Genomic DNA, 12,196 nt, shown 5'->3' on the forward strand with positions numbered 1-12,196 from the left:
GCAGAGGTCATAGGTTTGAATACCATTCCAGCTGCCTGAATTTTTAACGTGTCTCTAAGAGACATTTCTTAAATTGTCCTGATAAATAGGATCACGTAATCTCGTGTTCATTGTTATCCTTATCTTCCAAACTTAAATAAATGAAGAAATAAGACCATGAATACTTACAGTGCAAATAAAAAGTTGTTCTTTGTAATATAGCGGTAGTCACTTTTTTTCCAAAGGGAATACCAAGCAGACTTGGAAATTAACGGATTGACAATGTCAGACCCAGTAAGTAAATTAGCATACTTAGTTAATATAATGTCAGACCCAGTAAGTAAATTAGCATACTTAGTTGATATAAATTAACATGATGTAATTACTTGTTATTAATGTAAATTAACATGCAGCTGCAATGGGTTATGTGCAAATTGAAAAGGCTTTATATAAAGAAAATGCACGGTTTTTTTAAAATATTTAAACAAGCACAATACACAAACAATAATATCTCGTGGTGATGATAAAATATTATTGCCTTTTTTTTTAATAGGTTGTAGATCATCAGATTTGTGTCTGCGTCCGTAAAAGGCCGATGTCTAAAAAAGGTAGTAACCAGATCAGAAAAATACATAAATAAGATCATTGTAAATTCACTTACAGTGGAAAAATAAAAAGAAATGTTTAGTGAGGAGCAATTTCACATGAAAGGAAGTACTGACATTAAGGTTCATTAGAGAGTTAAGCCAATATTATATAGCATATCACAGCCTGAGAATTCATACAAGTAAAAACTGGAAGGCATTCTTCTCATAGAGTCTTTAATCATCTGAGAAACTGTCAGTAGTTACTAGTACATCGCAAATCAAGTTGAAAATGAGCCACGTTGCTTTCAACATGCAATAGATGCTGCCAGTAGAGCACTTGTGGTCCTGCGACATGCATCAATTGAAAATATGCCAGCTTACAGATTCTCTCCATGAGCAGCGTAAAATCTTGTTTCTTGTGAATAAAATCGATCGTTTGTAGACTGAAGAAAATAAGTTAAGTTACACGCAAACTATTTGAACTACAAAGTGAACCTATTATAGAATCATGAGTAGTTGTTTGCCCATGTCAATAATCAACTAGTTTTATTTTTCTTGCATGTGAACATGCAATAATTATTTATGACTTTGAAGATTCTTAAACATCGAAACATTTTATTTAAGGGGTTCTGAAGTATTGAAGATCCTACCTTAATCATTGAATAAGAATGATATGGTAATGGTTTATTTATTGATATGATTAATGGTTGAAGTGTGTGATGCAGTTGGTAGAAAGACGAGTCGTGAATCAATTTATGTTTGTGTCATTCTTAAAAGTGTCTTATGCTTCTTTTCCTAAATTGATATTTCTGGGATCGGTGAACTTGGAAAGCTTAATGACGATTTCCCAAGCATAAAGCTTAAGTTAGGACTTGTCAGGGTCGTTATTGGACATTTTTATACAAAAACACACTTAAAATTAAAGAGTCAAGGTCAGCTCTGGGATAACCTTTCCTCAATTTTTGTTCACTTTTCCGCTACTTTTTTTTTTTTGCAGAACTGAATAAAAAGGAAGTTGATGTTATAATTGTACCAAGCGGTGACTACTGTGTGGTAAGTCTCGTCAGGTTTTTGGAACAATGATTGCATTGGTTTCAGAGCAAGCACTGGGCAGAAAGCAAATAAAGGCTTGAAAGTCGCTAGAAAGTGCCCTGAATAGATGATTTACGGTATCTCCACCTTTTAGGTCCATGAACCAAAACAAAAGGTTGACCTCACAAAGTATCTGGAAAATCATAAATTTTGGTGAGTTAACTTGTGTTGTCTTAGTCATGTTTTGGTCGGAAGTGATCCAGTGATATATTTGATCCACAGGCGGACACCGGAAGTGATCATTTGATCCACAGGCGGACACCGGAAGTGAGCTTTCCGCATACCAGACGCTCATTTCCAGTTGCCGTCCGTAGCGTGCTCTTTAAGGGGGAGCTTTAGCAACGACGACGGGAACGGCAACAAGAACGTCACAAAATTGCATATTTAGTGGGCAAACACAATAGCTTTTCACGCCCTGCACGTGCGTTTTTCACTTTTGTCCATTTCTCTGCCTGTTAGGGAGCATAAGCAACGACAACGAGAACGTCATCTCAAAATACAAATTCGCATTATTTTAATCGCTATCGCTTCGTGACTTTTAATATGACAAGGGTGTGGTACTTCCTCAAAAATGACACTGGACTGAACGGCACATAATTTAGGGGAGAAAAATAAAATTTATCCTCAAGTGCTGAGTTTCTTCATAACACCTCAAATTTGGTTATTTCACGTTGCTAACGACGGCAAAGAAATGGACAAAAGTGAAAAACACACGTGCAGGGCGTGCAAAGCTTTTATGTTTGCCCACTAAATATGCAAATTTGTGACGTTCTCGTCGCCGGCTTCGGCTACGGAAACACAAATTTTTCACAAACATATAATTTGCTCATCTTTTTATTTCAGACTTGACAGAGTTGTGTTGAAGCGATTTTTTTTTTGCGATAATTTCCTTTGGAAACAAGTCATTCTCCCGAGATTTTCATTCGGTTATTAGAGTTTCTCAATTATTGTGTTCGCTCCCTTTCTTTAGGTTTGATTACGCGTTTGAAGAAAGTGCTAATAATGAATTGGTCTACAGGTGAGACAACAGAAAAATATGAGACTTCCAGTCGAGTTGCTTATGATCTGAGTTATGTTTTACTTCCGGTCGTTTCTATGAACTTCTAAATCGAAAATCGAGACTAAACAAAACCTCCCAGGTGAAATTTGTGTACCGTCAGCAGTTCTTAAAGGTGGGCAGGACACATGCATTAGGATCGTGTAGCGGAGCCATGTAGCAGGGACAAAATCACACGGAACAAAAGAACCCCCAAATTGGTGTTGCACAGTTACGAATGGATCAGTTCACACGAGGGGACATGTCGCTGCAACATATCCCTGGGACATGTACCCGCAACATTTTCATGTGTGTGCACGCGTTGTGATTTTGTCCCTGCTACACTTCCCTGCTACATGTCACCTCAATGTGCATTACACAAGTTTTTTGTCGCTGCAACAAGTGTCCCTGCAACATGACCCCTCGAGAAGCCGACGAGAGAATGGGGTGAGAACGAGGCTCACACTCTCCCCATTCTCCCCGCTCTTCGCCTCGCTTGCGTGACTAAAGCGACTAAACGGAGGCACCACACACCGGGCTGCCATGCTTATGTCTTTCCATGTTCTTTACTTGGTAGATATACAGCTAAGCCTCTTGTTGAAACCATTTTTAACCAAGGAATGGCAACCTGTTTTGCTTACGGACAGACAGGAAGTGGGAAGACTCATGTGAGTTACTTGTAGTGGAGAAGGGACGATTTCCGTTAAACTTGGGTTTACTAGCGACGAAGTTGAAGTCGTAATCAGATGAGTACAGCGTTACGATCTTGTGAAAACCCGTGTGATAAAATGCTTATTGACTGAGTTTACGGCGGGCTGGACAGGAAAATATTTGACCCTCAGTCATGAAAGAGGTCTTACTTGGGGCCAGATATTTTCTCGTCTGGTCCTCCCAGCCAGTCAATAAGTACACATCATTTAATTCACATGTGTTAACATGTAACACCTCTTTTAGTACAATCGCGAAGGTGATGTGTTTCTCAAGCGTTGCTTATTATATTTTATAGACCATGGGTGGAACCTTTTCTGGCAAGCAACAGGACTGCACCAAAGGAATTTATGCACTGTCAGGTCGGTTGAAACAGATAAATTAACTTTTCTTTTTGAGAATTTTGTCACTTGTCTTGAAATTCCGAATCTTACTTTTTGATTTTGTACTTAAATTTCCCGAGGGATTGTTTAGGCTCGTTTACACTGGCGCGACGCAGGCGTACGCACAAGCAATAAACCGGGGGCGCTTTGACCATTAAGAACTTTTCTCAGGACAAAAGACGCGAATTGACTACACGAGGAAGTCTGTGTATGTTTGTTTCGCTCATCACAGGCGAAATTTGCAGGCAATAGACAAGTGTGCGCTAAGATTGTCATCCACACCCGATATGTGAAGACACTTGGACGACGTCCAATACATGAATGATTCTCGCGTTTAGAATAAAATACTTTCCCCCTCCTTTCCCGTGGCAGCGCAAAGGGAGCTTGACCTCCCTTATCCCTTGGGGAAAAAGATGTATATTATTTCTTCCTAATTCTAATCGCGCAGTATCCAGCTCTTTTTGTTGCTGTTGTTTATCCTCGCAGCTCAAGACGTCTTCAAACTGATCAGATCGCCGAAGCACAAGAACAAGGATCTCGTTATATCTGCCAGCTATTTTGAGATTTATGGCAGCAAGGTAAGTTGTTGTGCGCTCAGAGTATCATTGGTCACGCTGTTGTTCATTGGTGGAGATTGCATGACAAGCGAAAAGAAGCAGCAGCTTGATGCAGCGCAGAGTCGCAGTAGTCGCTCAAATGTAATCACGATGTTAGCGTGTCACCCTTAATATAGCCGATCAGAAGTGTTCTCCTGATAGAGGAGACAGGACATCAAATCGAGTAAAATGAAAAACTGGTTTTGGAGGAGAGGGGAAAACCGGAGTAACCCGAGAAAAACCTCTCTGAGCAGAGAAGAGAACCAAAAAACTTAACAGAGATATAGCGTCGAATGCGGACATCGAAGCCAGGATAGCCAATGAGTAGCCGTACCCACCCTCCCTCCCGTTTTTTCCTCGGTGGGAGGGGGTGGGACAGTTACACGTGGGCTTAACATGGGACGAATTGGTGGAAGACGATTTCATCTCCGGGACAAGTATGTTCCCCTATGAGACCCTCATCAAAACTCTGGGTCTTACAATAATCAGTTAATCATAGTTCATATAAGTGGACTGATCATGAAACCATGAAAACTTCATACTAACTTGACCGTGACATTGCACAATCTTTGGTCCTCGGTTCGCAAGCGAGTTCAATCAATAATTCTGATTGGCTGATTTTTAGAAAAAAATGTGTGGTTTGTGCATGGTCAGGACCAAAGCAGTGAATAAAGAAACATGTCGAGTTTCATAACCATCTCCATGTATTAACTATGAATGAACGAACTTAGTTTGCATTACGACGACAAATAAAAGTGCGAATTTTCCAGCGAAGGCGTTTACTTAAAAGTGATTGTTTTCGTGGACATGGAATAACATCTTAGAGTTCTGCTCTTTTGCGTACCGCAAAATTCTCCGTATTCTAACGTTTTTTCCCACTTCTGTCAACTTGTTCGATATATGTATATAACGCTCAAAAATCAAGCAAGTTTCTTTTATTTTTGGCAAAACGCAAATTTCAGTCTGATATTTGCAGTAAACCTTAAAGTGCCCCTGAGATCAAAAATCATTTTTTTTCCTTAGGATTTCAAAACTATGTTAACTAAACACTTTGCGACCCAAGTTTTAGGCTTGATTTCAGAAAGACACCTGTTTACTTTAACTGGAATTTTCCTATTTAATGGTCCGCCATTACTAACTTTAAGATCATGAAAGAGCTGGATCGAGGAGAAAATGACATCATGGGCTCACAAGTTAAGACTGCAATTCGTGTGTACGCTGCAGAATTAATATGCAGCACGGCAGTTTTGGGCTTTCAGAATTTTGAACTCGCGTTTTGCATATATCAGAAACCCATAAGGGTTGCAACGTGTAACGGGCGTTCACAGCTTCCGAATATTCAGTGCTAAGTACCATATTTGGAAACCCCTCGCTCCAGTTTATTTCGCGCGAGAACATTGGTGGTATTGCGTCACGGTGTTCTTGCGAACTGATTGGTTGAATGTTTCTCTCTTGTTGTTCCAAATATAGTACTTAGCAAATTGAATATACAGAAGCTTGTTTCCCGGCACACAAGGGGCCGTTACACGTTTCAACCCTTATGAGTTTCTGCATATATACAACAAGCTGCATTCACACGCTGAAATTTTAAGCTAGTGAGCCTTTGACGTCACATCCAACCCTCTGAGGTCCAGTCGGTCAGTTTTGAACGTGAGTAATGGCAGACCATGAAATTAAAGACTAGCAAACAGCCTTTGGATAAAATCAAAGCTCAAAATTTTGTAAGGCTGGTGTTAAGGAAACAGGCTTTAAAAATTTGAAGAAAAAAAGGAAGTGTTTTTTTATCACATTACTACTATAAACGTAATACTGCATTTCTCAATTATCATCCCGATAGTGGAAAGCTTGTTATTTACAAAGTATTAACACTAATTTTATCCATTTGTGACGTTAAGGTCTTTGACTTGCTCAACAAAAGGAAGCGATTAAGAGTCTTGGAGGACGGTAACCAACAAGTTCAGGTAAGAAATATCATCAGTATTGCCCCAATACTGCGCATCTGTTGGCCCCGTTAAGGCCCGTTTAAACTGTTTCAACATTTGACCAATATTCGGTCAACAAAAGTTGAACGGATGTTGGGCAAAGGTTGGCTGCAAAAACAAGGTTGTGCGGAGGCCGCTCAAAAGGTTCCAACATTGCGCCAACAAAAAAAAAAAAACAAGAGAAACACTTTAGCGAAATTTGATTGCGAGGATCTAAGAACTTGAAAAGAGTCTGTCTCGTCCAGATAAACTAAGCGATATTGACTTTTGCGGCCTGATGTGAGCGTGCGTGTGTTCTACAATTGTTGAACAGAGTGTTCAAACGGCAAGGATCTCATGGATATACACACCAACCATAACTCTAAAAAAATAACCATTCTAAATCAGTTTCTAGACCTAAATATTGCTATAGCAATAAGATAAACGAAAGTTTAGATCTAATCACTGAAATGGGAACCTAGACTTAATCTGTAAGATGAGAGTTTAACCTAGGGGACTCGTAGTGGGTATATCCATGAGATCTTTTTCCCGTTCAAACAGCTTCAACACCATTCAACATTTGCGAGAACAAAGGAAAAGTTCAATCGATGTTGAATGAAAGTTCAAACCGATTTAAACTTGATTCAACACGCTTTGAACAAGCTTTGAACATTTTTTGCGCGTTCGACAATGTTGGGTGACCTGTTCAAACGCACGGAACATTTGGTTCAACAAAGTGTTGAATGCTTGTTGAAGCAAATGTTGAAACCGGTTAAAAGGGCCTTTACTCCAACTTCGGAAGACTTTGCGGGAAATCGCATGTCGACGAAATCGTCACCTCAAAATATAACTTAGCACTAATCGTTAAGTCTTTCGCGATTATATATTTTCTTTTATGTCGCACAATACAGATGAAGTGTCCTAAAAATAAATTGGGTACGTACGAGCGGTTTCAGATTGAAAATAGGAAATGAAAGGTTCACATTTGGGTGCTCATGTTGTTGGGGTCAGACCTCAAATTTGGTGATTTTCGCGTCGCTATGGATTTTACTGGCTGAATATTGGTGTTAAAAGGCGTGCGCACGTGCAACACGATTCTTATTTTTGACCAATGATAATGTTTTGTGTCGTTGTCGTAAGCCCCCGTGCTGCACGTGCGGCAAGCTGTTAGTACATACATTTGCCGCGCTGTACAAAAACAACAACTTGTAAAGTTCCAGTCTTAGGGGTTTTGCAGAAAGTGAGCACGTAACGCTGAATTTCTCAGCAATTCTCTTTCATCCACGCTGCCCACACTGAAGAGGTTAAAATAATCGTAAAGATCTTTTTGGAATATGCGTCGCATGCTTTTTTTAAAGTAAAGCTTACGTTGGTTTTAACGTCGTCGTTACGTAAGTTTTGTTTTGTTTTCTTTTTAAAACGTCGTTAACAGGTTTGTGATCTTGAAGAAAAAGTAGTAAATTCCGTACAAGATACACTGAAGCTCATTGAGCTCGGAAACAAACTCAGGTAAACAGCTTCCTTTAGTAAAAAGTTGCATTTTCCTAGGTTTGTAAATCGGCTGAGTTTTGATGACATGGTCAGCCAATCTGAGCCAAAAGCGAAATCAAATGTAATTTTGCTTGTACGTTATTTCCACACTTTTCGTCGGCTCCATGGGTCGACTTTGCCTTATGCTCTGTTGTGATTGGCCAAATATATGACTGTGGCGGTTATTGGTTTGTTTGACGCTCAAAGGGGCTATGTCACGTTATTTTAGGGTGTTTAGGGGAAACCTTTAGTTAATCGCGAGTTTAAAGTGCCCATAACCCTAAAATATTTTTTTTTGCTAAAATGAATCTCTGCACCTGTTCAAAACGCATGCGGCCATTTTTTCCTTTTTCTAACAAATCCTGCCATTTTATAGGCTTCGAAAGTTGTGAAAATCCAAGCATCTTTTATTCACGACCGAGTCAGAAGGGGAGTGGGTCTATTCCTGTTTTGACGTCACAATCTACTTTGCGTGCATTTTTACAAAGAGTTAATGCAATGTACATGTAAATCAGTTTGTGATGTCACATCAGGAATAGAACCACTCCCCTTCTGACTCGGTTGTGAACAAAAGATGCTTGGATTTTCACAACTTTCGAAGCCTATAAAATGGCAGGATTTGCTAGAAAAAGGAAAAAATGGCCGCAATGCGTTTCGAACAGGTGCAAAGATTTTACTTCAGCGAAAAAAATATTTTGGGGTTAGGTGCACTTTAAAACTCGAAAAGGGTAATGTGGAATTCCTTTATTGATATAATTCTCGTTAAATCACAAACAAGATGATTTAGAGCAGAAAAGACCTTTGTCCAGGCGATTTTTCTTAAACTTGAAAACGTCGGGCCGACCTTTTTCGAGATTATCCTAGTGCAATCCGTTTCAATCTTTTCCCTTTTGTGTCCTTCCATGCTTCTCTTTCCTTTTCCTGTATTTCTTTTATGTTTTTCAACAGTTTCAAGAGGTTATTGCAATGTTTCATTCTACTTTTTAGGCATTTTGGGTGTCATGAAATTACTTCATTTTATAATTTAATTTAGCTAGCTAATATGTCATAATTTCTACAGGACCTCTGGGCAAACGTCAGCGAATCAGAACTCCTCTCGGTCTCACGCTGTTTTCCAGATTATCTTGAGAAAGAGGTTCGTTGTGTCAGTTAACAAAAAGAAAAAACTCGAAGTGAATTAATCACTTTAAGACGTTTTGAGCGGTACCCCTTCGTCAGAGCGAAACGTCGTCCCACAAACCTTCCTAGCCCTTTCATTCTCAAGGTCGAAACTTTCATTCTCCTAACCAGTTCCATAGATTTCTTTGTTAGATAGTCACGAGAATTTAGTGTTAGATCAGGATCACACTCCTTATTAAACTGATAATCTTCATTCTCAATACCTGTCTGACTGACTTTTCATCGTTTTTTGTTTGAGCACCTGTTAAACTCTTATGATAGGTTTGCGACGTAAATTTATTGTTTTCTTCATTTCTGAAGGCGCGGTTCCTGAATCTACGTAACGGTGACGTTGTTCACATAGAAAACCAAGCAAAGACTTAGGCAAACATCGAGCGAAAACGTATTACAATTGAAACGCTTACAACATACATACGTGTTTAAGATGTCGTGAAAATCTAAAATAAGAAAGTATAAAAATTACTAACCCCAAATTGGCTTAGTTGCTCTGATTGAAAACAATACTTTGTTTCACATTAAACAACAGTTCTTTATCTTCACCGTTGTTTGCAGAGGCTACAGGAAGGATGGTGGAGGAGGTCAACTTTTTGGCAAATTTTCCTTGATCGATTTAGCAGGTAAGGAAAAACAATTTTCGCAATGCTTGCTTAAAAGACGGAGGAAGTTTAATGTAAGTCACGTTTTTATTTCTTGTGCCCAGGTAATGAAAGAGGAGCAGACACGTCAACAGCCGACAGAGTAACGCGTCTTGAGGGTGCAGAGATCAACAAGAGTTTGTTGGCGCTGAAGGTTGGTGATACTGTGGTTGGTATATCTGAGGTCAAAGTTTCAGTTAAAAGGGAACTGATGGCACGAAGTTAAGCATTTTTTAGTTACACTTTAGACCATGCTCAATAATGTTTTCAACTTTTTTTTTGACATATCCATCGTTTTTCCACTTTAAAAAAGTGTTGTTATCCCGATTTTGGGCCATCAGCGTTGCGGCTCAGAATGGAGGAGTCAGCGGACATTTTTGCAGGTTATGACGTATGATACGGGGAAGACATGCGATAGAAGCAGTGTTTTTGACTGATGTTTGTCGTGAATGTTGAGTCCGCGAACAAACAGCAAAACAACAAAGAAAATATCCATAGCAGCACTTGTTTCTTTTGATTACAAAATCTTTGTTCCCGATATCATACGTCACAGCAGCTAGGGTACTGATTTAGTTTTTGCGCCCGAACTGAAAAGGCAGAAACAGCGGGAAAAGCCCAACTTCGAACGTAAACAGAAAACGAGAAGAAATAACCCCACAAACTTAACTTTACTTAATATGTTAGGCTTTCCAAAAACAATGTTGGAAAAATTGCCGATTTTGGCCTTCAGTTCTCCTTTAAAAATGTCAGAAGTAAGAAAAGGTGTGACGGAAACATATTTGCTGTAAGTGATCAAATCTAACTCATAATCGTCGTCGTGATCATGCCAGCCTTACCCCAGCCACACATCTAGCACTCCACGTGATGAGCTATGCTAGAATCAAGCTACATTGCCTGAGCTGAACTCACCGATAGCCCCATTCAGTGTGTGTCAGTAAGAGCCGTTGAGGCTGACCGCAACCTATTCTTCATGACGTCACGGCCGCCATGTTGGTGTCCCCAAACAATGAAATGGCGGCCATGTTGGTGTCCTGATCCAATCCTCCGATCCAATCCTCCGGGAATTGAAAGCAATTATTATGTTAACTTCTTCTTTTGTTTTCGTTGAAAAACATGGCTGTTGATCACGTGACTGAAACCCATGAATATAAGAGATTGCAGACTTCTAGGTTTAGAACCAGCTAAAGCCTCTTCGTTTTTTTTTCGGTTGCTGAACCACAGATTCACGGCTTTGGCGCGAGACGAGAATGCTCCGATTAAGGAAGTGGGTTTCTTGACCTCAAGCCAACCTTTTCTTTTTGTATCTACAGGAATGCATCAGAGCTTTGGGGAGAAAAGGAGCTCATCTACCTTTCAGAGCAAGTAAACTCACACAGGTCAGAAACTACACTGATTAAACATACCTTTCTAGAAACCAGTGATAATTGTATCGATAGCTTACTTTTTAATGAACTGCTTACATCTTCACATTTTCTTAACATTTATCCAACAGGTCCTTCGAGACTCGTTCATCGGCGAAAATTCTAAAACTTGCATGGTAAGATATTGCAATCTGACTCTCTATCATGCGTGCAATATTTTTGGTTCTCAGTCTAACGAGATATACTACGAATTTTAGCACGATGATCTACACACATTATATCGTTTTGGCGATATTTTGAAAACACCGTGTCCAATTTTGGAAAAAAACAACAACAACTGGCGCGAAAATGTGGTTATTGGTAATTGAGCTGCAGCATTATGTTTTTGATATTTTTTTTCCATTTCGGTGTCATAGTTGTCGTCGTCGACCATAGCGGCGATTACGGCTCCGAGAACGTTATCTAAAGATGTAACTTAGAGGTTTTAAATTATTCGTATCGCGATGATTCCAAGTTGTTGCCGAAGCCGTTGTCGTATTTAGGCCTACGACACATGGCTTACGATGGTCGCGGCATTTTAAAACACGTCTCTGATCTAATAGACCATTTTCGAATTCTCACGGCTGGACTGGATCTAGCATGGAATGGAGGCTAATGCGGGCAAATCTTTGGAAATGCAAAGTAATTTGCCGGCATTAGCCTGCATGTCACGCTAGATACAGTCCAACCGTTAGAATACGAAACTGGCCTATTCCATTTATTCCTGGTTTTAGATCGCCATGATCTCCCCCGGCATGAACAGCTGTGAACATACCTTGAACACACTGCGTTATGCGGACAGGTAAGCAGAATCTGATTGCATGAGAATAATTGAAAATCATATAGTTCATCAGAAAAATGAAAAGATTTTCTAAGCTGATGATCATCGCTGTTACTTTGAGGCAGAAACTCAAAGCCTGATATGGACTAGAACTGGACTGAAAATAAAAGGTTTTTTGCGACTTCTTCGCTACTGCCCAACTTCCTGTCTTAACTGCGACGATCTTTACGACGCTCGGAAAAAAAATGAGAACGCCGATGAAGACGGGGAATATCGAAAGTAGTTTTTGAAAGAAGACCATTTAATTTTTGAGAAGGACCATTTGAGTT

At 39.7% G+C, this 12,196-nt stretch overlaps 1 protein-coding gene across 1 annotated transcript in view; it reads left to right on the forward strand.

The window, feature by feature from the left end:
* The window catches only part of LOC138024455 (kinesin-like protein KIF2A), a 31,606-nt gene that overhangs the window by 13,023 nt on the left and 6,387 nt on the right, over positions 1-12,196 (forward strand). Inside the window, exons 8-23 of the mRNA XM_068871662.1 lie at positions 225-273; positions 533-587; positions 1,564-1,619; positions 1,753-1,811; positions 2,629-2,676; positions 3,272-3,362; positions 3,701-3,764; positions 4,272-4,363; positions 6,277-6,342; positions 7,775-7,851; positions 8,933-9,007; positions 9,604-9,668; positions 9,752-9,840; positions 10,997-11,062; positions 11,179-11,223; positions 11,821-11,888. Of these exons, the coding sequence (XP_068727763.1) occupies positions 225-273; positions 533-587; positions 1,564-1,619; positions 1,753-1,811; positions 2,629-2,676; positions 3,272-3,362; positions 3,701-3,764; positions 4,272-4,363; positions 6,277-6,342; positions 7,775-7,851; positions 8,933-9,007; positions 9,604-9,668; positions 9,752-9,840; positions 10,997-11,062; positions 11,179-11,223; positions 11,821-11,888 (1,065 nt within the window). The remainder of the gene's footprint in view (positions 1-224; positions 274-532; positions 588-1,563; positions 1,620-1,752; positions 1,812-2,628; positions 2,677-3,271; positions 3,363-3,700; positions 3,765-4,271; positions 4,364-6,276; positions 6,343-7,774; positions 7,852-8,932; positions 9,008-9,603; positions 9,669-9,751; positions 9,841-10,996; positions 11,063-11,178; positions 11,224-11,820; positions 11,889-12,196) is intronic.

Source organism: Montipora capricornis, chromosome 11 (assembly GCF_036669925.1).
Source record: "Montipora capricornis isolate CH-2021 chromosome 11, ASM3666992v2, whole genome shotgun sequence".
Classification (NCBI taxonomy): domain Eukaryota; kingdom Metazoa; phylum Cnidaria; class Anthozoa; order Scleractinia; family Acroporidae; genus Montipora; species Montipora capricornis.